This window comes from Nanorana parkeri, unplaced genomic scaffold (assembly GCF_000935625.1).
Source record: "Nanorana parkeri isolate BGI_ZX_2015 unplaced genomic scaffold, ASM93562v1 scaffold199, whole genome shotgun sequence".
In the NCBI taxonomy this organism is placed as follows: Eukaryota; Metazoa; Chordata; class Amphibia; order Anura; family Dicroglossidae; genus Nanorana; species Nanorana parkeri.
In genome coordinates this window covers 950048-971461 of record NW_017306467.1, presented here as the reverse complement: position 1 = coordinate 971461, position 21414 = coordinate 950048, and the positions used below count along the sequence as shown (strand labels likewise).

At 40.7% G+C, this 21414-nt stretch overlaps 1 protein-coding gene across 1 annotated transcript in view; it reads right to left on the bottom strand.

Moving 5' to 3' along the window:
• Positions 1-16017: 16017 nt before the first annotated feature.
• GAL3ST1 (galactose-3-O-sulfotransferase 1) overlaps positions 16018-21414 on the bottom strand; it is a 41619-nt gene continuing 36222 nt past the window's right edge. The window contains exon 3 of the mRNA XM_018555500.1: positions 16018-17402. Coding sequence (XP_018411002.1) covers positions 16247-17402 — 1156 coding nt within the window. The 3' untranslated portion in view covers positions 16018-16246. The remainder of the gene's footprint in view (positions 17403-21414) is intronic.

Below are 21414 nucleotides of genomic sequence, written 5' to 3'. Positions count from 1 at the left end.
TTGGATTACAAGCATGCTGCCGGAACGAATTATGCTCGTAAACCAAGGTATTACTGTACTAGTTTTGGATGAATTTAAATTCCCTTTGATGTCTACCTCCATAATAGCGGTGCATAGCACTTCTATGTGGCTCAACAAAATAAATACTTATATTTTGTCATAAACATTATAATGTTGTTTCAGCTCTCATCATAACAGTATCTACTGACAAGGTAAAGGTAACACTCCTGAGGAGGATGTGTGGCCAATCCTAACTTCACCGACCCAGCTAGGTTAAGGGTTTTCATCTATTTATTTTCTGTCCTAAGGCAGCACAGAGTGACTTACATTTCCAAAAGGAAGTAAGAAAGTAGACAGAATATTGAATAATGAAAGTATAAGGACATTCTCAAACACCATTGTGTTTTCTCTTTCCTTGGAACGTGTAGGATTACTAGATCATATGTTGCTGAGCAAGGTGTGGGGCTCACATTCACCAGGATTCAGAATCAAATTACTGTATCTTGAAATATTTTCTCAGAATGTTTGGTGTCTTAGCTTCTCACAGATAAAAACAATGTCAGGGTGCTAGGAGATCATAGTGACCTCCTTTCTCAGAATGTTTAGTGTCTTAGCTTCTCACAGATAAAAACAATGTCAGGGTGCTAGGAGATCATAGTGACCTCCTTTCTCAGAATGTTTAGTGTCTTAGCTTCTCACAGATAAAAACAATGTCAGGGTGCTAGGAGATCATAGTGACCTCCTTTCTCAGAATGTTTAGTGTCTTAGCTTCTCACAAATAAAAACAATGTCGGGGTGCAAGGAGATTATAGCGGCCTCCAATAAATGAATAGATTTCTTAAAGCGGACCTTTATACTCAAGAATCGCATTCTACCAATGCATTCCACTATGTATGATGATGATTAATAATAACATAGACATGTGTAGCGCCCTCTAAAATGTCGCTATTCAATTTAGAGATACCTGGACTGTAACCAGTCTAGATACTGATTATACAGAGCTCTGCATTCTATAGGTGTCCCTGAGTCTGCTGGATTGATTGCTCCTCCTGTTGCTGAGGAAAAGGGAGCCTTGGCATACAGTGAGGGAGGATCCACCCTCAGGTTATGGCATCCTATGGACCCTAAACCCTCTCTCTCCTATTGATGTTGCAAATAAATACCCTAAAAAGACCCTAAGACTCGAGCCGTTCTGTCCGTGAGTGTCGGTGTGCTGTTGCTGATCAAAGGGGACTGGCAGCTGGAACCAACAGGTAGGAGAACCTATTTCAAACTCAGCGCCTCCTTCGGGGGTGAGCGCTACACATGTCAGGTGTAAAATGCTGTGATTTTGGAATACTTTCACTTGCAAAGCATTCGCTTCCTCTGTGGTACTGAGCAGAATAGAAAAACTGTAAAGAAAAGTAGAAAACGATTGGTAGAAGACGTCCCTGGTTACCAGGTAACCAGGGACGCTGAACTGTCATTACACACTGAGAACTCGGTGGAGCCGCCTTGATATCACGGCGGTTCCGTTGGGTTCTCAGTGTACTGACAGATCAGGGTCCCTGGTTACCTGGTAACCAGAGGACACTGATCTGTCTCTGCATGCAAGTGGCCGGAGCCAGCCGTGAGATGATGGCCGCTTGGCCAGCCTCGGCTTTTACCTCAGCTCAGTCGAGCCGAAGCATATGCCTTCGGCTCGTCTGACCCGCTCGGCCAACTTCGGGAGCTGTACGGGCTATAGTGAATAGGTCCTGGGGTGAGAGCTTAGCAATGCTGGCTCCGACAAGCTCTCATGACAGTTCAGCGTTCCCTGGTCACTAGGTAACCAGGGACGCTGAACTGTCATTACACACTGAGAACTTGGTGGAGCAGCCGTGATATCACGACGGTTCCGCCGACTTTTCAGTGTACTGACAGATCAGTGTCCCTGGTTACCTGGTAACCAGAGGACACTGATCTGTCTCTGCATGCAAGTGGCCGGTTACCTGGTAACCAGAGGACGCTGATCTGTCTCTGCATGCAAGTGGCCGTAGCTAGCTGTAAGATGACGGCCGTTTGGCCAGCCTCGGCTTTTACCTCGGCCGAAGCATATGCCTTTGGCTCGACTGAGCCGCTCGGCCAACTTTGGGAGCTGTACGGGCTATAGTGAATAGCCTGTACAGCAGCCTTTAGGGCTACTGAACCGAAGGGGTCCTGGGGCCGAAGCTAGCCGAAGGATCAGCCGAAGCTACGGCTAGATCCTTCGGCAGCTTTGTGAATAGACCCCTAAGTCACTCTGAGCAGAGGAATCACTTGCCTAAATAAGACCTTCTATTACCAGCAAGAATCAGACCTCCATGTGCTTATTAAAAAAAAGTAATGTCTGGACATATGCAATAATCTGAATATTGGGTCTTCATTTTAACTCTTCGTAGTTGCCTATGAAATATGTATATATCTCCCTTATTAAGCTTTGAATACTTTGTCTAAGGAAGCCTCTTCATTGGGAGACAGTTGCTTGCACCTTACACACTGTATTGTACACAATTATATTTTAAAACTGAATATTTAGATTGCAGTGACCCAGTTGTAACCGGTTTTCTTTACAGTGTATCTTTCAAGGCCATCACTACTTTCTGGGGCTTGTAGAAAATACAAATACATCTAAAATCTGATCCTCCTGTTGAAGCTCTAGCAATGAGCTCTTCCTAAATTAGATCTCTGAACATACATTTTTATATAATTAGAATGTTTATTGCTGAAAAACAAATAAGTGATACAATGTGAGCATTGAGACTATGAAGTTTACTAAAGAGGAAGATGCTGTTCACTTAGCAAAGTGAATATTTGTAAATAAGGTGGTGCCGTGTTTACTTTGAATACCAAATAATGTGCAAGGTAAAAGAAACAGATTTTTTTTAGCCATGATTGGTTGATTGAAGGGGGCACAGCTTAATCTAATTTACTAAGCTCAGTGAACAGGTATAAACTTCTTGCATAGCAAACTGATATGCACATGAGAGTCGTAATGCATTATAGCCACTAGATGGAGACAAGGAGCATAGGAAATTCCTGTGCTAACCGAGCTCCACCTAGAGGCCATAATGTGCTGTGAATCTTATTTGCATAGCTGTTCACTATGCAAACGGTTTATAAATCACCAAATTTACGGAGCTTAATAAGTAAGGTTTATGAATCCCTCCCTAAGTGTCTGATGCTTTACTAAATCACCCCCATGGTACATTAGATGAAGAATGAGGTGTTATCAGTGTAAACAACACTGCAGGAATATTTGCCTTAAAAAAAAGATTTGCTAGTGCGGCATGTGCTTTCATCGTCCTGATATCTGATGACAAAGTTTAGGCTTGCATGCTGTTGATAACCAGCTAATCATATCTCATGAACTGTTATTTTCATTAAAGATCTCTATCACAATAGCTGAACCAATACCTTATTTAAGGCTGTTTGATCTCAGATTATGTAGCAGAAAGAGCACAGAAAGTAAAAAGAGGCTAGCCTTCCCTGGGACTAATTTATGTGAGTCCTGTTTTACATTTCAAAACATGTTTGAATACAGTACACACACATTGTGAGGGTATACATAGACGCAATGCATATTTTTTGTAATATACAATAATGAGCTGTCATCCACACACTAAAAGGGTTATTCACAAAAGGGTGAAGAGTTTGGAGAGGGCAGGAGAAGTGAGCAATCTAGGACAACATAGCTGAACTGGAAAGTGAGCGGAATTGGAGAATTTTTCCAAATCCTAGATTGTTCACGTCCCCTGCCTTCTCCAAACTCTTCACCCTTTTGTGAATAACCCTGTAAATATTAACAAACAGTATCAAAGTAAACTTTTTATTACAGGTGTAAACATTCTTCTATGTTCCTACCTTACTGCACAGTCACACATTGTAATCAGACTTATTTAGAAAGGCAAAGAGCAGTGTGCAAAGAGCAAAAACAACAAATCAGAATACATCCCTTTTTAACTGTTCTGACATCAGTCAACTGACATTTAATTGGTTGCTAAGGGCCACTGTACTTTTCATTTCCCAGCTTTATAAAAGTTCAACCTTTGGGGAAAAAAATCTCCTCAGCCCCCTCAATACACTAAACTGTGTCACCTCCTACTTTTCTGGCAGATAAAGGTTCCGTAGACTTGAATGGGAGGTTGCTTCTGCAAGATGGGGGCAGCCCATTCAACACTAGATTGTTTTCAGTCAGGTTGCGGACAGTGTGGGAAGGCCACAGCCATCGAAAGAGGTAAGACTTATGGGTGGGGGACACAGTTTAGTGTTTTAAGGGGGCTACAGAAGTGGGCTGGGGTATTTTGTTTCCAAAAGGTGAACTTGATCTTTAAGTCCAAAAGAATATTGATGAAAAGCTGACCTGTCCCAGGAGCACGGTCACTGTGCTTTTAAGTAAATACGGGCCAGCAATGTGTCAGCATACAGTATAGATTCAAACTCATACTGAATGACTGCTTCCATTCTAGTGCCATAGCTATTCTCTCCCTGTACGTAACTCATTTAAATAATAGCAATATATTTGATTTACAGAGGGAGAGAAAATGTAACCACTGACATTTATTACACGTAGCCTCGGTGACAGTAGCATTTGTATACTGGCAGTATACCAATAAAATCACATAGGGCTGAGTTGCTAAGGAATGATCTTCACCACAGCCTGTGCTAGCTGCAGATACATAATTATTTATATCCTAATAAGGTTTCTGAGCTTTTCTTTATACGCAACTGTTTTTGTTTTAAGTCAACACAGCCTACTCTGAATATGACACATTTAGTAACTCACTTCCAGAAAGTGAAAGTCAAATTTACTTAACGTTGCTGGCTCAGTTTCTATTTACTGTGTAATAATAAGTATAAAAAACAAACTAAAGCATATTGAACAAACACTGGCTTCTACATTAAGCTTTTTTAACTAGCTGTATTCTCTAGACATAAAAATCACAGCTGTTTCCAGATTTGCTACCTGCACACTTTTATAAAAGGGTGTTTTACATTTTAATTTCAAGAATGACCAATCTTATGGGGTAATAGTCATTGTATGATCATGAAAGGGTTCTATGTAGAGATGGGATAGGCTGAAAAAAACCGGACAAATTGGGGGAAAAAAATGTCTCTGAGAGTGTGGAATACGTTCTTTTACAATGATTAATAATAGAGGTGCACTGAAATGGAAATTTTTAAAACCGAAAAGAGAACCGTAATTTAAAAAAATGTCAGGCCGAAACCCATACCGAAAATGTTTTTTATTTTTTCAAATTTTTTTATATTTTATTTTTAATAAACTTTTTAATTTTTTTATATTTATTTTTATTAATTCATTTTTTATTCAATATTTTTATTTTTTACTTTTACTTTTAGGGGCTTTGGGGAAATATTAGGAGTCTAAACAGACCCCTGATATTTCCCTTTTAAAATAGAAAAAGAGATTGCGAACACAAAGTCCTCAATTCTCTTTTTCTGTGTCCCCTTTTATCAATGAACAGGAATCCTCTATTAGTCTTCCTGTTCATTGATAACATGAGTACATTGTTTGTTTACTAGAACTACAATTATGAATGAACAGGAGGTGATGTAGATCACTCCCATTCATTCATAATTGAGGATATAGTAAACATACTGTACATGCTCTCCTCTCTGACAGCTGTCACAGGAGGATGATCGAGCGGTGTAGTGAGAAAAGCCCAGCCTCCTGTGACAGCGCTTTCTCCGCCCACACACCGCTCTGTGTGGGAGGAGACGCCGGCCGCTCACTGCGCTCTCCTCCCGCAGCGCTTGGCCAGCTGTCACTTTCTCTTCTCCCAACTGGGACACAGTGCAGCGCCCAGCGGGGAGAAAAGAAATCACGGATGCGCCGATGTATCGGCAGGAAAATGGCACTTACGGCATTATGCCAAAAGTGCAATTTTCGGCCGATATGTTTCGGCGGCCGATATATCGGTGCATCCCTAATTAATAATATATATTTGATATGCTATTCAAACTATATAACATGAAGATCTGAATGAAGGATTTATGAGACTTTATGTAAAGTCTTAAATGATTGCACATTCTCTCAGCTGAAGACAAGCAAATCCTGGAATACAATTCAAGTAACACTGTACTTCTCAATGCACTTCTATTTTAAGCATAATACTTTTATATACACTGCATTTCATGTTCCTAGTGTAACAAAATGACTTTTTATTTGTAAAAATACTCCACACTGAATTTTTTGAAAAACATTTCTGAAAATGTTCATTTTTTACGGAAAAAAACAGGGAAAAAATGTTTTTTTCTCATGATTTAAAATTTTCACATAGAATCCTGGACAACACCATGGAAAATACTGTATGTTGGATGGCTAAGTGTAAATGAGACATTGCCCACCATGCACAGAAAATAAAATATTTCTTCGTGTGGGGGTGTGACCAGCGAATAGTGGTTATATAGGGGTTGGCGTTAAATGTAAGTTGGTTCTGTAACACAGGACCAGTTGTGTGTTGTGACTTGTTTTTATTGTGCCTTACTACAATACTTGTGCAACTGACCTTTTGTAGCAAAAATGTGAAAATGTATTAAATATATGTTTAAAAAAAAAAACTTCTGGAAATGTTACATCTTTAGTTCTATGGTGTTAGCAATATTAAATACAATCTTAAAAGGTTGTCCAAAAAGTTAGCTAATTATTTAGAACATGTAAGCCCTCATTCACACCTCACAGAGGTGCTGCAGGGTGCACTTGTGGTGCACAAATAAATGGGCTGCCTACCGCAGCTAAACGACACTGAAAGAAGCGCGTGCACCTTTTAAAAAAAATTGTATCACACAACATTGCATGGTAATAAGTTATCATGTGATATGCTGCGATACAAGACACATGCGATGGCTAGGTGTGTTGGGGTGCCATCAAGAAATAAGGGCACTGCAATGCACCTAATATTGTGATACGCATAGATGTGAATGGAGCATAACTGTTGGTGACACAATTCAATGTCCTTTGTCTAAACAATATATCTGTCTGGGGCTGCAGGTGTCAATCAACTATCCACCTCCTTACACAATACTTTAGCTGGCAATACACTGGAATATTTTCGTACAAACATTTATGCAAGAAAATCCCATGAGACGCCGTTGTGTTTCAACACGTGTGGAGGTGTAGGTTTCCCAGCCCTCCCCTCCCTCTCTTCTAGATTATTCCCTCTTGCTATCTGATTTCTATTTTTCCTTTATACTTTTTTCACATCATCTACTCTTTTCTTGTCCTATTGTTAACCCTTCCTTTCTTTTAATAGTTTCTAGAATTGCCGCCAAGGACAATCTACTTGGTCAGTTTAATCCAGTGTCTAGGACACCTCTTGATATGTGTTATTCTGATTTATGGTTTGGTTTTCTGATTTATGCTGCCTATGTTGACATTGGCTCACTATCAGATGTGTCTATATGTTATTTGGTCCTTGCGGATTTAAATAAGCAATAAAAAAAAAAAATCTCAGAACATTTGAAATGCCATCAAAGGCTTGACGAATGTAGTTGAAAGTTTCATTTGATTTTAACATTTGAGTTTGTTATAAATGGAGTTTCTTGAATGAAAACCGCATTCACTGTTAGAATGTAGTTTGTTCAAGAAAAATTATCTATCCGGCTTTTTTGATGGTCAAAAATGATCATTGATTTAACCCCATTAACTACAGGAAAATGGAACAAACATTCCGAAAACAATTTTTCTTCAAACAGAATTCTACTGGTGCATGGGCAGCACTAGACAGACGCAATTACTAATGTAATTAAAAGATATATTTTTAGATACCAAAATGATGCCAATTCCAGGTACACTGTGCATTAAACACAGTGAAAAGGCTCTCAGGTCCTCGGTGTCGAACAAATATCAGGAAGCGGGATATAAGCTTTTGACCAGATGGTACAGAGTACCTACGACCCTCCACGTTATGTACCCATCTGTGTCCGAAGTTTGTTGGCTATGTGGGGATGAGCCAGGCTCTATATTAAATGTTTTCTGGTCCTGCTCGAAGGTCAGAGACTGCTGACTCCAGATCGCCACACTGATCGGTAAAATTACGGGCCTTACACTTCCGTTCACACCCTTGGTGTATCTCCTCCACTTGGCCCCGCTTTCACATAAACACGACCGACGCTCATTGCTGATCCACCTGCTGAATGCAGCAAGGGCCTGCATCCCGGCCTTATGGAAGCAGGCCTTACAGCCATCTGTTGAAATGTGGGCTAGACGAGTGGAGGAGATTAAGCTGATGGAAGACCTGACCTCCTCCTTAAACGGGACCCAGGCCAGATTTGTTGCTACTTGGAGTACATGGTACTTGTTCAGAGACTCAGCCAACTTCCTGACTGCGTGCCGGAACTGAAGTGAGAGATGAATTGGCTCCCGTTCAAGGGCCCTTTTACCCCGCCGTGTTACGGCCAGGAGTAATCCAGGCCGGATGGCCTGGAATTGACCGACACCTGGAATCTCTCCCCTTCTACCCTTATGTGTTTTGTGTTTCTCACTCTTTGTACTACCTTGTGTTATGTTGATTTGTTTTGTTCGTTTACGTGTACGCCTCCAGAGTAGACTGGAATGGTACTGGCCCTCCTGTTTTATAACTACAAAATGCCTTAAGGGATGGGATGAAGAGAGTCCGATTAAAACCTGAATTATCAGCTTGAATATAAACTGTATACTAGGTATGCTTTAGTACTGCTTGAGATGTTCTCAAGGGGTTTTTTTTTAATTATTTTTTATTTTTTATAACTTTTATTGTCAGGTTTCTGGACTTGGACTGTTGTGTGGCCATGTGGCCCATTCATTCTGATTATACTCTCTGTATCCCACCTTTTTGTTCATAAATAAAGAATTAAAAAAAAAACACAGTGAACACATTTACAGTATGTTATTTCTCATATATACTGGCAATTATAATAAACATTTTATGGATGTCAGCCATAAAACATTGTTTATACTCTAGTGGTAAAATACTTTATGCTTACTCTGCACATTATATGCACTGTATATTTCAAGTTGTACAGCATAGCTGAGTCTGTGCAAAATGTCCCAACTCTCCAAGTCAGTGCTACTTTTTACCCGTTTGTAAAGTATATTATATGCGTTGTTGAAAAACACACCCGAGATATATGATCAAGTCCTGGATTTAGTTTTATACACCTAAAAACAAATACAATGAAGGGCCTATTTATCTCTTCCTCCTTCTATCTCTCTTAAAAAAGCCATATACTGATCACCACAGCAATACCAGTATGAGATATCTTACCAATACATAGTAACTAAGCTTGATGCTTCCAGATCCTGCTCTTTAATTGTTCCCCAAGTTTACAGTAACCCCAAAGGCTGGTAATAACTATCACCTGCATGTTACAGCTGTACTGTCCCATCATAAAAGAAGGAAATATTGTGGTGACTGTGTAAAAAGAATTACTATCTTCTGATAATATTTCTTATCAATACTGCTATCCATACATTGGTTAGTCATACTTGATACTATTTACTGTGGGGAACTTTTTTGCTCATTGTGTTTGGCTACTAGTTTACAAAAAGGAGAAATTATGTTTTCGTCCTTCTATACATTTTAGGAGGGAGAGATCTAAACAGTCATCTTTCAACCAAAAAGTAAAGCAGCATGAGGTCGCCTGCCTTTAGTGGTGACAATGATGAAGAACATGCAGTTGGTATTAAAGATGGATTTCTGCAGCACTCGGGGACTCAAAAGCAAAAAATATCCCTGTCATGGGCGGACTGACCATTCGGGCACTTGGGCACTGCCCTATAGCCCGCGGCCAGGAGGGGGCCCCCACTGACCCCCACCGCTGCTCTTTCGCCCCCTTTACCCCACACAGACATGCTAGGCAGTAAGTGTCCCCTGGGCCCACTAGACCCAGCCGTCGCTGCTTTAAATTAGTCCCACACAGCCGCGTCTCGTGGTTTGGCAGCAGCTCCTGGTCCTTGGACTGTCCAGTGAGCTTGGATCAAGGTGAGAAGAGATAGCAGGATGGTTGGTGTCACTATGGTACTCAAGACCACCTACATGGGGGTACAGAAAGCCCTGCTGGCCCAGACCCCATCAGGTCAGCAGGGGGGCTCAGGACTTGGACTTTTTACAGGTGTGAATTTCCCTCTTTGGACACAGACATAGTTTCTGCACCTACCCGCAGGACCTGTTGAAGGTGAGTGCTCGCCTGTGTGCTGGCATGGGAGGAGCTTCCCATTAACATGTGTGTGGGCGGGTGACATCCCACGGGGATTGGACTGTGTGTGTGTGTGTGTATGATAGCCGATCTTGGAGATGTTCTTGTGTATGTGTCCTTCTGTCTGCGGTCTGCCATATGTTGGTTCTGGTCTGAGGTTTGCCGTGCATTGGTTCTGGTCTGCAGTCTGCCATTCATTGGTTCTGAGAGAGAGTTTAACCCCTTCGTGACGGGAGACGTACACTGTACGTCCAGCCACAAAGGGACCAAATGACTCGTCACGTACACTGTACGTGACGAGTTATTTGCTGCACTAGAAGGCTGCTAACCGCTGAGAATCAGCGGTTACCTTTCAGTAATAGATGTCTAACTATCTAGAGATCCATTACTGAAAGGGTTAACCTTTTTCAGACACCCGATACCTTAATATCGGGTGTCTGAGAGTCACAGCAAAGCAGAGACACATGTCGGCTTTTGCCGGCATTCTGACAGCTCGTATAGATCGAGAGATATCTCTCTCAAGCTATACTGGCTTTTTTTTTTTAAATCTTTTGACTTTCAAGAATAGATACAAAATGTTATGTATTAGACACATAATGTATCTATTCTTGAAAGTAGAATGTTTAAGTTTTCTGAAACATTCACTGACAGCTGAATCCTGAACTGCTGCAGGATCAGTGTCACTAACTTATTATCGGCTGTTCTGAAGTTTGAAGCAGCCTGATAATAAAAAAATAAATAATAAAAAAATTTATTAATTTATCAAGCAGTAATAGTGAGATTAATTCACAATGACTGCATGATATAATTAAATAAATACAATTTGTCAGTATAAAAAAAAGTGAAAAGTGTAAATAAATTTAAAAAAATAGTGAAAAGTGTAAAAAAATTAAAAATAAGGGACAAATAAATGAATGTATGTATTGCATTTTTTTTTAGCTGTGCTGGTTTTGTTAAAAAAAAATACTACAAATCAAAACTGGGAAAAAAAGTTTTTTTTTACGTTTTTTCCTCTTTTTTTAATTTGTATTTGTGCTAAGTGAGGCGTTAGACACACATATGTGATATAAATATATAGCCCTATCTGTCCTCTAAAAAACAATATATAATATGTGTGGGTGCACTTTGTAAGAAAGTATATTACTGACGTGGAAGAATCACACAGCAAAAATGTCAAAAGTGTGTCAGTCATTTACGAACAGAAACCAAAAACAAGCTCAGTCATGAAGGGGTTAAAGCTAAACTCCAGACAAACAGAAAAATACACAGTTTAAATACTGGAATGGGAGATTCAATACCTGCCAAAAGAATTGCATTTCCCTCCATCCAGCTCTGAGATTTACAGATCATTATTAGATAGTACAGCCAGGCTGGCAACAATAGTTCATCTTTCTGCTCACATTGTTCTTATATATCTCCCTGGAGTTCAGCTTTAAAGAGTCAGTAAAGCTGGCCATACACTGTTCTACCCGCGGGCTGAACGAAAAATGGAACAGAATCTCCATCAACGCGTACAAGTATTGATCGAGGAATCCCCGCTGTTTCGTTTAAAAGAATTGTCCCTTATTCCACCTTATGTCACTTCATATAAAATTCTGCAAACCCCCCTCTTTCTATCCTTCCAGGGCCTATTTATCATCCTAAGAAGATTTTGTATTTAGCAGCTGAAACAGTAATTGCACGCTACTGGAAATGTAGCATACACTGATCTGTAGCTAATTGGGCCAGAGTAATGTGACTAATGGCATGAAAACATGAAAGGTACAAGATTCACTACTAGACCTGATGTTCAAGGCTTCTATATAAAGATTTGGCCAATTGTAAGCATTATTTACAAATATGGGCCCCTGTATAAATTGAAAATATTTCTCGCTCAGAGGACACAGGGTTCCTGGCTTCTTTAGGGTGTCTACACCCCCTATCTTTTTCCTCTCCATTATGTGTCCAGAATGCTCACCTGCAGGCCCGGTGCTACAGCAAGGCAAGGCATGCAGCCGCCTGAGGGCGGAAAAAACACGGCATTTTGACAAGTACTCGTACTTGTCAAAATGTCCCAATGCTTGCGGTGTTTATTTTTTTCTTCACTTACCTTCAGTGCAGGAGAGCAGCGGCGAGTCAGCGCTGGTTCGGTGGGAGGAGCTCCAGGTGGGGTACTAATTTAGCTGGCCGGCGACTGCCACCGGACCAGCGCTGACTCGCCGCTGCTCTCCAGCAGAGCGCGCCACTGAGGACTACAACCAGCGAGGCACCTTCATCGAGCAGTGAGTGAGGGCAAGGGGGGTCTGAACTTATGATTATTAGCAGTTGATAATTGTACATCTATTGTCTGCAGTGTGTACTCTATATGTTCTACATAAAGAGTATACACTGCAGACAATAGATGTACAATTAGCCTCTGCTAATATGAATGGATTAAATGATCCATAGTACATAATATGTACATAACATGTAGTTGTACTACGGATCATTTAACCCATTCATGTTAGCAGAGGATAATTGTAAATCTATTGTTTTTAGTGTATACTCTATATGTAGTACATATATACAGTACACGTTCCCAATACACTGCCGGCAATAGATTCACAATTATCCCCTGCTAATATTAATGGGTTAAATGATCCGTAGTACAACTACATGTTATGTACTATAGATCATTTAACCCATTCATGTTAGCAGAGGATAATTGTAAATCTATTGTCTGCAGTGTATACTCTATATGTAGTACGTAGTACATGTACGTTACACACGTCCAGTACACGTTCAGTACACTACTTTACAATTCTTCCCTGCTAACATGAATAGGTTAAAAGATCCATAGTACATAATAGTACATAATAGTACATAATAGTACATAATAGTACAAAATAGTACAAAATATGTAGTTGTACCACAGATCATTTAACATATTCATGTTAGCAGGGGATACTTGTAACTCTATTATTGCAGTGTACGGGACATGTGTACTGTATATGTACTATGCATCATGATTTAACCCATTCATGCTAGCAGGGCAGAATTGTGAGCGCCACCCACAAGCTGAGCACCGAGACGCGATGCAGCGATCCTGCCCAGCGACAACTACAAGAGGCACCGCGTGAGGCAACAGGGATCAGAGTGAAACTGTGAGTGAGAGAAGCTGGGACGGGGCTGGCTGTAAATCTATTGCTATAATGTACTGGACGTGTGTACTGTATATGTAGTACATATATACAGCACACACCTCCACTACATTACAGCAATAGATTTACAATTCTCTGCTGCTAACATGAATAGGTTCAATCATGATCCATAGTACATAATATGTAGTTGTACTATGGATCATTTAACCAGTTAGTGTTAAAGAATAGTTAGTGTTAGTGAATAGGGAGTGCAGTCAGTGTTAGAGAATAGTTAGTGTTAGTGGAAAGGGAGTGCGGTTAGTGTTAGTTTATGGTCCTGCTCAACATATTTTGCGGTTCTCCGTACTGTTACAAGCGAGGGGGCGGCGGCAAAATGCACCTTCGCTGTGTAGGCAAAAATCCTTGCACCGGCCCTGCTCACCTGGTCTTTCTTATTCTCCCTATCTACCGTCTTTTTTTCCTTCTTGGACTCCTTTCGTATTTAATTCTCCTTCTCGATCATCCAGGACAACACCATAACTGGAATCACCATCAGACTCGGAAATAACTCTGATACTCATTATGGACTAAACAGGTTACATCGTGCAAGTGATGCCCTCTATGCCCGAAAGGCCCACAAATTAATTATGCTATGTTCTATACACTGAGTGACCAGATTATTATGACCACCCCATCAGTACTTCGTTGGGCCACGAGATGACTCCACAAGAGGACTTCGTTGGGCCGCCTCGTGACTCCACGAGATGTTGAAAGGTGATTCGAGGAATCTGACACTGCACTGTTGCCCTTCTGTTGTCTTGTACCAGTCTTGCCACTCTCCGTTCTGGCCTAACATTGACTAGTCGCTGACGGCCACAATTCGCACGTTCAGACCCAGATTTGGCTGACAGTCCAGTCTTTAAACACCTTAACAGCAGCTGCTCTTGACCATTTAACGAATTCTGCTGTTTTGCTGATACTCGCTCCATGGCTCCGAGCGCCAACAATCATCTCATGTTCAAAGGCTGTTAAATCGCGTTGTTTACCCATATCTTCAGAAAAAAACCCACTTCTACTGTTGTGGTAAACAACCTGCTTCCCTATAGCTAATTTGCCTACAAACGTCAGGTGGTCATAATAATCTGGCCACTCAGTGTATTTTTTCTCTTGTTTAATACCATAATACTTCTCAACATATCTCTGTAATGGTCATGTGATGTACCTGGAAGTCCTGCTACGGCCTACAATTGTATTGTTCTTGCTTTATTTCTTTAAAAATAAACTTTTATTGTGTAACAAAAAAATTAACTGCACTACATACAATAGATGCATCTGTTTCCTCTGCAACATGCATTCATGACCTCCAACCAGCAGCCCTTAGTACACACAGTATGAGCTGCAGACAATACCTGCAAGCAAAGGTCCTTACAATGCCTACAAACAATAATGATCTATCAACTGGATCATGTACAATAGGGCAGCCAAATGATCATTTTGATGAACAACATGCACATTTATACAGGATGAACATTTGTTTTCTCCAAGTAGGGGCACTGGCCTCTCACAGAAGAAGACAATAGTTATTGGCTGGAAAAAAATTATATCCTGTTGTGTTCACTATCACACCCAAAAAAACTCAGAATAGGGGTGTCACCCATGGTCCAGGAGAAGCCTACAAACATACATGTGTAACCATTCTTGCTTTAAAAAGCCAAAACTAGTAAACATTCTCTTATGTCTGTAGGCACCTTCCAATATTACACACAAACAGCCTACTGCATGTAGTAGTATACACATTCTATCAACCAGTTTTGTACTAGTTACATAAGGGCAGAATATCCCAGCGGCTGAAATACTTGCAGTAAATATACAAATGGCACGAGGTGGTGCACACCCACCACTTCTGTCCCTGTGATAACCCAGCAGCCAGATAATGACCAAAAGGACAAACAAACATTTGGACAGTAGTTCTAGAAACCAAGTTACAAATAATAGGTTTCGATTTTCCTCATGAGCTGCTCTTTGGGGAATGTTTTGCACAACTAAACAAACACGGCAAGATTAACTATTACAGTAGATCTCTGTGTTCACAAGAAGTTAACCAAAACCCAAATGCTTTTGCTATAATCCATAGTGAGCAGCGGTGCTTATCCGTGGATCATGGCCCTAATCCTAATGTGTACAGTATATGGGCTTATTCAGTTAAACAGTGAGAAATGATAAAAGTGTCAGTAAACATTAAAATCAGACTATATCTTGCACTGATCTGACCTCTGTAAAGTGTATTCTGAATGGTTAGTGCACTTTTGCATTTAGTATTTTGTTTATTGCAAAGTTTACTCAATAAACCCCAAATTGTAAAATATATTTTTTTTATTATTCTCCTAACTCTAGACCCACAGATATAGGCCTTAAGTATAGAAACAAAACATGATTAGTTTTCAAAACTGGGAAATGGACAGAACATTTGGGATTACATCATATGAATTAGGTTTAATGAGATATATTGAAGTTTAGAACCAGGGGCATCATACATGTTCACAAAGATACATTCTCCACCTCTTCATCACAAAATAGGAATTATTCTAGTAGGGTTCTCACCATGAAGGTGATATTCTGGAACCGCCTGCCGATGTCAGCCATATATACAGTATATTTCAGTCCCATTTATGTAAATACAGAGTTCTCACTTGCAGAATGCAGGGGAAAACACTACACAGTTAATGATTCTTTCATTGTATGGAAAAATACCCTGTACGGATACTGTCCATAGCACTAGCGTTCACCCAGCACACTCTTCTGAAAATACTGATTCTAGGAAAACACTTGAAATTAAAAAACTAATTTACAATTTTCAAGATTTCATCAGTCATTTGCTGCTATTTCAGAGACCATCTTGTTCTTATCTCTCTTTGGCAACGTCTCTTTAGTACACAATTATTTTAACATCAATGTCACCAGTTCAGCAGTGCTCTAATATTACCCCACAGTTTTGTGACCCAAAGGTCTGCTCCCAGCTTGCTCATGTACTGTATTTCAGGAGTCAGCATACTTCTGCACAGATGCCTGTGTTGGGGCAGAATGTTCTTTTTCAAATTATATCCTTGAATAGATGTTTTCCCTATAGGCTGCCATGGTTGCAGGCCAGACTCTTTAATCTTAGTAGCATCTACTGGGCCACCACCTGCAATACATTCCTGCTTTAGTTCTTCATTCCTCCTCCTCAGTTCCATGACATCCTTCTTCATCCTCTCCATTCCATATCTTTCTACATTCTTCCAAAATGTAGAATTAAAATGTTGATAAATAAGTAAGTCAAGCGCATTCCACTCCTGTGCCAACTGGTATTTCTCAGGGCTTAGACGTGAGCCACTTAAATCTTTACGAGCATTTAGCTTAAAATAAAGTATGTCATCCATCTCCCAACACATCAACTCACGCAACAGCAACAACGACTCATCAAAATATTCCAAGAGCATGACCAAATGAAATCGGTTATCAAGCTCCTCCAAGAAATGTTGCACTCTAGAATCTCCCACATTGATTTCATTATCATAACCCAGGTCAAAGGTCAACAGGTTATGCAGGTAGTGTGCATTAAATCCACTGGAATCATAGTAACTCTGGGGACTTTGCAGGAAAGCATCCATTTTTTGCTCACTCCCTGATCCTGGCAGACTCCATGTTAATGGGACCACACGACCAAAGTACTGGAATGAGGATTCAAAAAGCAGAGCTGGATTGCGGAGAACGGTGACAAAAGTAGTATCTGGAGGCATGAGAAGGCTCACTTCTGAATGCTGGTAGCGCATATGATTGCAGATGATGTTAAAGCACATGCCCGGCTCGTAGCCTTCAACCTGCCAGCGCTGAAAATAGCTTGGATACCCAAAGTCATTGCGCCTGCGGGGGAAGGCAAAATGAAGATTGTGCTTCTCTCCATAGCGGAACAGAATGTTAAGGATTGTACTGCTACCTGTTTTGTGGGTTTTCAGGAACATAAGGTTGTGCCGTGGTATACAGTGCAATGAAGAGCCAGAACTAGAATTGGATTTTTGTATATAGGAGCCAGGATGTGGAGATGGTTGACAACGGAAGGAGATAGGGTTTCTGCAAAGAAAAACAAATGTTTATATACTTTTCTGCAAGTCTATATTATAAAAACCAAAGGAAGGCAAGAATATGATTTATTATGCATTCTGAGTGTGTCATCATTGTAATGGGTACCACCACTGGAGGAATATAAAAAAACATCCATTCAATTCTCATAAACAAAGAGCTCATGGTGAGTACATTTTATGTGTGATTTTACTAGTGAAGTCTATTCAACTTAATGTGAGTTTGCATTGACTCACACAGAGCAACATATAAAAGGTATTGCCACATTGTGTCAGAACATTTAGCTAAAAACCATATTGTTGACCATGCAAGAGTACAATTTATGGGGGTGTTGCCATTTGTTGTGGTACAGCTTTCAGTCTGTTTTTGGTCTACAGTGAGCATAAAAGCTGCTCCACAAGGCTAGCAGCCTATCTTTTATTTCTTGGGGCACATAGTTGTCTCAATCTATCATGGAACCCACGAAGAAGTAAACAATTAACCTAATTTTGTTTATCACATGTTCAAAGGTTCATTGTTTATCCAATCTGAAACACTAGGTGAAATTGAAGAAACTAACTAGTCAAATGAACAGTTGTTTGTGCTTTGCACAACTTGTAGTTACTTTGTGTAAGAGATTTAACTGCAGATGGACTCCTGCCTAAAAACATGCATGCCCGCAAGTATGCAATCCATTGCTTAAAGTTCCTGGAAAACTTGCTTTAGCACGTGAACGCGCGCGTATGGGAATGTTTATGCGCAATAGCGCATGCACCTGAGCGTACGGAAGCACGCTCATTAGCACACTATCATATATAAACAGACATGAAGCCATGGCTAAATTGCTGAGTAGTCTTCAGCTAGTCCCTGTGCACCCTGTACTTTGTTCCTGTATCCTGACATCCTGTGTATGAACTCGGCTTGTGACCAATTGACTCTGCTTCCTCCTCCTGATTCGGTACCTCTGCTCTCTGATCTCCTGTATATGACCTTGGCTTACGTTTCCTGACCTGCTCCTGATCTGTGATTCGGCACCTCAAGATTCGGCTCCCTGTGTATGACTTCGGCTTGAACCTGACTTCCCCCCTGATCTGACACTTGGTGGATCGCTCCATCAGTACCCTGAGCAATGGCATCCAGCCAGTGCTCCGTTGGCCTCACACCCGTTACCTGCTCTAATTTCAAGAGGTCTCGGTGTCATCCCGGTCTTGCCGATTCACAAGCTGGTCCAACGCACTCAAGCACCTCCTCAAGAACCAGCCAGCCACCAGTATCGGTACCTGTGCTCCACTCTGTCCTTACATCCCCTGTCACTACTTCCAGAGGTGTGGGATGAGAGGTGCATGTGCAACCCCCTTCTCAGCTGAGTCTCCAGTCATGTACGTGGTACTTTGCGATGAAGACGGTATTCAGGAGAAGTCAAAGTGATACAAAGGAGAACTGATACAGAAATATTTGTTCTAAATTAGTGTCTAATTGCTTGTGTAATGTTTAAAGGAAATGTATTCGGCCTGTTCCTTTTCATCTTCAAGTTGAAATTATAATACAAAAGTAGAAGAACCATATTATTTCTACGGTAATTAGTTTTGTGGTACTATTAAGGATTTTTATTATTTCTTTTTGAAAATGAAAGCCAAATACCAGAGAGAAAGTGGTCATCAATGCAAAGGTTCAGTATTTCTATAAATAGAACAATGTGCCATTATTTTTCAGTGTCCTCAGGCTGCCAAGGGTCTGCCTTGTGGAGGATGAATGATGATACTACTACAAATGACAGATCTTCATATGTTATTATATCTCATAAATGTGTTCAGTACAAGGTAGCACATTGAAACTAGTTACAATTTACAATGGCTGTTCTCCCAAACTTCTGGTTTTCAGATTAACTACACATTTGCCAAGTCAAAAAGTGGTTAGGAATTTCTAGTGGACATTCGTGGTGGCTCATAAGGCACTTCAGAAGATAAATGAAGGGTTACTACATGTGTTTGATATTGCAAGTGATTAATGTAGTACTATTTTATCAGCACTGATACACTTTGAATGGAAAATTCTAGGGATGCACCGATACCAGTATCGGTTCCGATACAGGGCACTTTCACGAGTACCTAAAACCGATACTGGAGCTTTAATTTTTTAAATTGAAGCGGCTGCCATAAGGTCCTGCTCTTGCTAGGACGTCGCGGCTGCATCCTTGGAACCCACACAGTACCAATTTACAGCGCTGGCCCACACATCTCCCCCTGCTGAGATCTTCCGCACCCCTCCTAAGACCCTACATAGCCCTCCTGAGATCTTCCGCACCCCACCTGAGACCCTCCACAGCACCCCTGGAACCCTCCTCAGCCCTCCTAAGACCATTCTCCCAAGATATCAGGCCGGCATCGCAGAGCAGAGCGGCAGCACAGAGTATGTAGCAAATGTATAATGTATTGCTGGTATTTGTAGTCCTCTATAGCCGGCGCCATTCTGCATTGATGTATAATGTATTGCTGGGATTTGGAGTCCCCTATAGCGGTGCCATTCTGCATTGCTGTATAATGTATTGTTGAGATTTGTAGTCCTCTATAGCTGATGGTATAATTTTACATTTCTGTATAATGTATTGCTGAGATTTGTAGTCCCCTGTAGCTGATGTTATTCTACAGTGCTGTATAATGTATTGCTGGGATTTTAGTCATCTATAGCCTCTGCCATTCTGCATTGCTGTGTAATGTATTGCTGGGATTTGTACTCCTCTATAGCTGGTGGTATTGTAGTCTCTCTACAGCTTGGAGTCAGTGGCAGAACTACCAGGGTCGCAGAGGTTGCAGCTGTGACCGGGCTCTGGCACTCTGTATTGTTTTTTAAAAACTGTCACATGACACTGAAAAAAAGGTATCAGTAAATGGTAATGGCGAGTACTTAAGGAAAAGTATTTGTACTAGGACTAGAAAATGGTATTGTGCATCGCTAGAAAGCTCCAATAATATCCCCCAAACCCTGTGGGGATCGGAGGGGACACCGACCCCTGCGACCAGTGCCCTGTAGTAAGGAAAGCTCCCCCACCCCCAAACTTACCCCTAAACCCCCTGCCCCCACTGCCGCTCTGTAGCTCTCTACTGCCCACTGGGAGCCTGCTGCATGCAGGGGGGTGGACCTGAAGGAGAAAGTTTTCATATATACAGTAATTGTATTTTTTGTTCAATTTTAGAGTGTTATTTTAAATAAAGGTTTGATTATTTTATTATATTGGCTTGGAGTTCTTCATTTCAGATGAATTTTAAATCCATAAAATGAATTAAAATGTCTAATATAATACATATATTGGAAAACAATTTTAAAAAGTCATTTTCGGTTCAGCCTGACAAATTCTGGTGCAGAAGGTGCGTTGTGGTGCCATTCATTTCAAGGGCACCCCAAACTCGCCTCCCGCCCACATTGTGATCGCCCGCACTGGAACGCACGGTACGGCAATGTGCGATCCAGTGCATGCAGTTTTATTCTAAAGTAAACTTTATGTTTGTAACACTCCATTTGTGTATTTTATTTTCAATTAACAATGGTTTGTATTTTTTTCTATCCAATTAATCGAAAAAATAATCGGCCAACTAATTGATTATAAAAATAATCGATAGCTGCAGCGCTACTTATCTGATTAGCAAATGAGTTAAAATAGAAGTTAGTACATTGCTAGTTAGAAAAGTTAACTAAGTAAACTCTAGACCTACACATTTATCTTTGGTTCCGTGGGCTCTGGTGCTGATATTAGTAGAACAGGCTTCTCTTATCACAATGTTACAAATATAACATGTGTTTGTATAATTCTTTTACATTCTGTTATTATTTGGCTGCAGGGTCAAGATTTCACCCAGTGTATGTTACCAAGTATATCATATGTCACTAGCAAACTAGCGACTGTAAAGACAGTTACAGTACTATAAAGCTGCCTACAGATACAAATTATTTTTTTTTAACAAGCACAGCACAACATACTGTACATATTCACACTGAGCAAACACCCAAGCATGTCCCTATGAAGGGA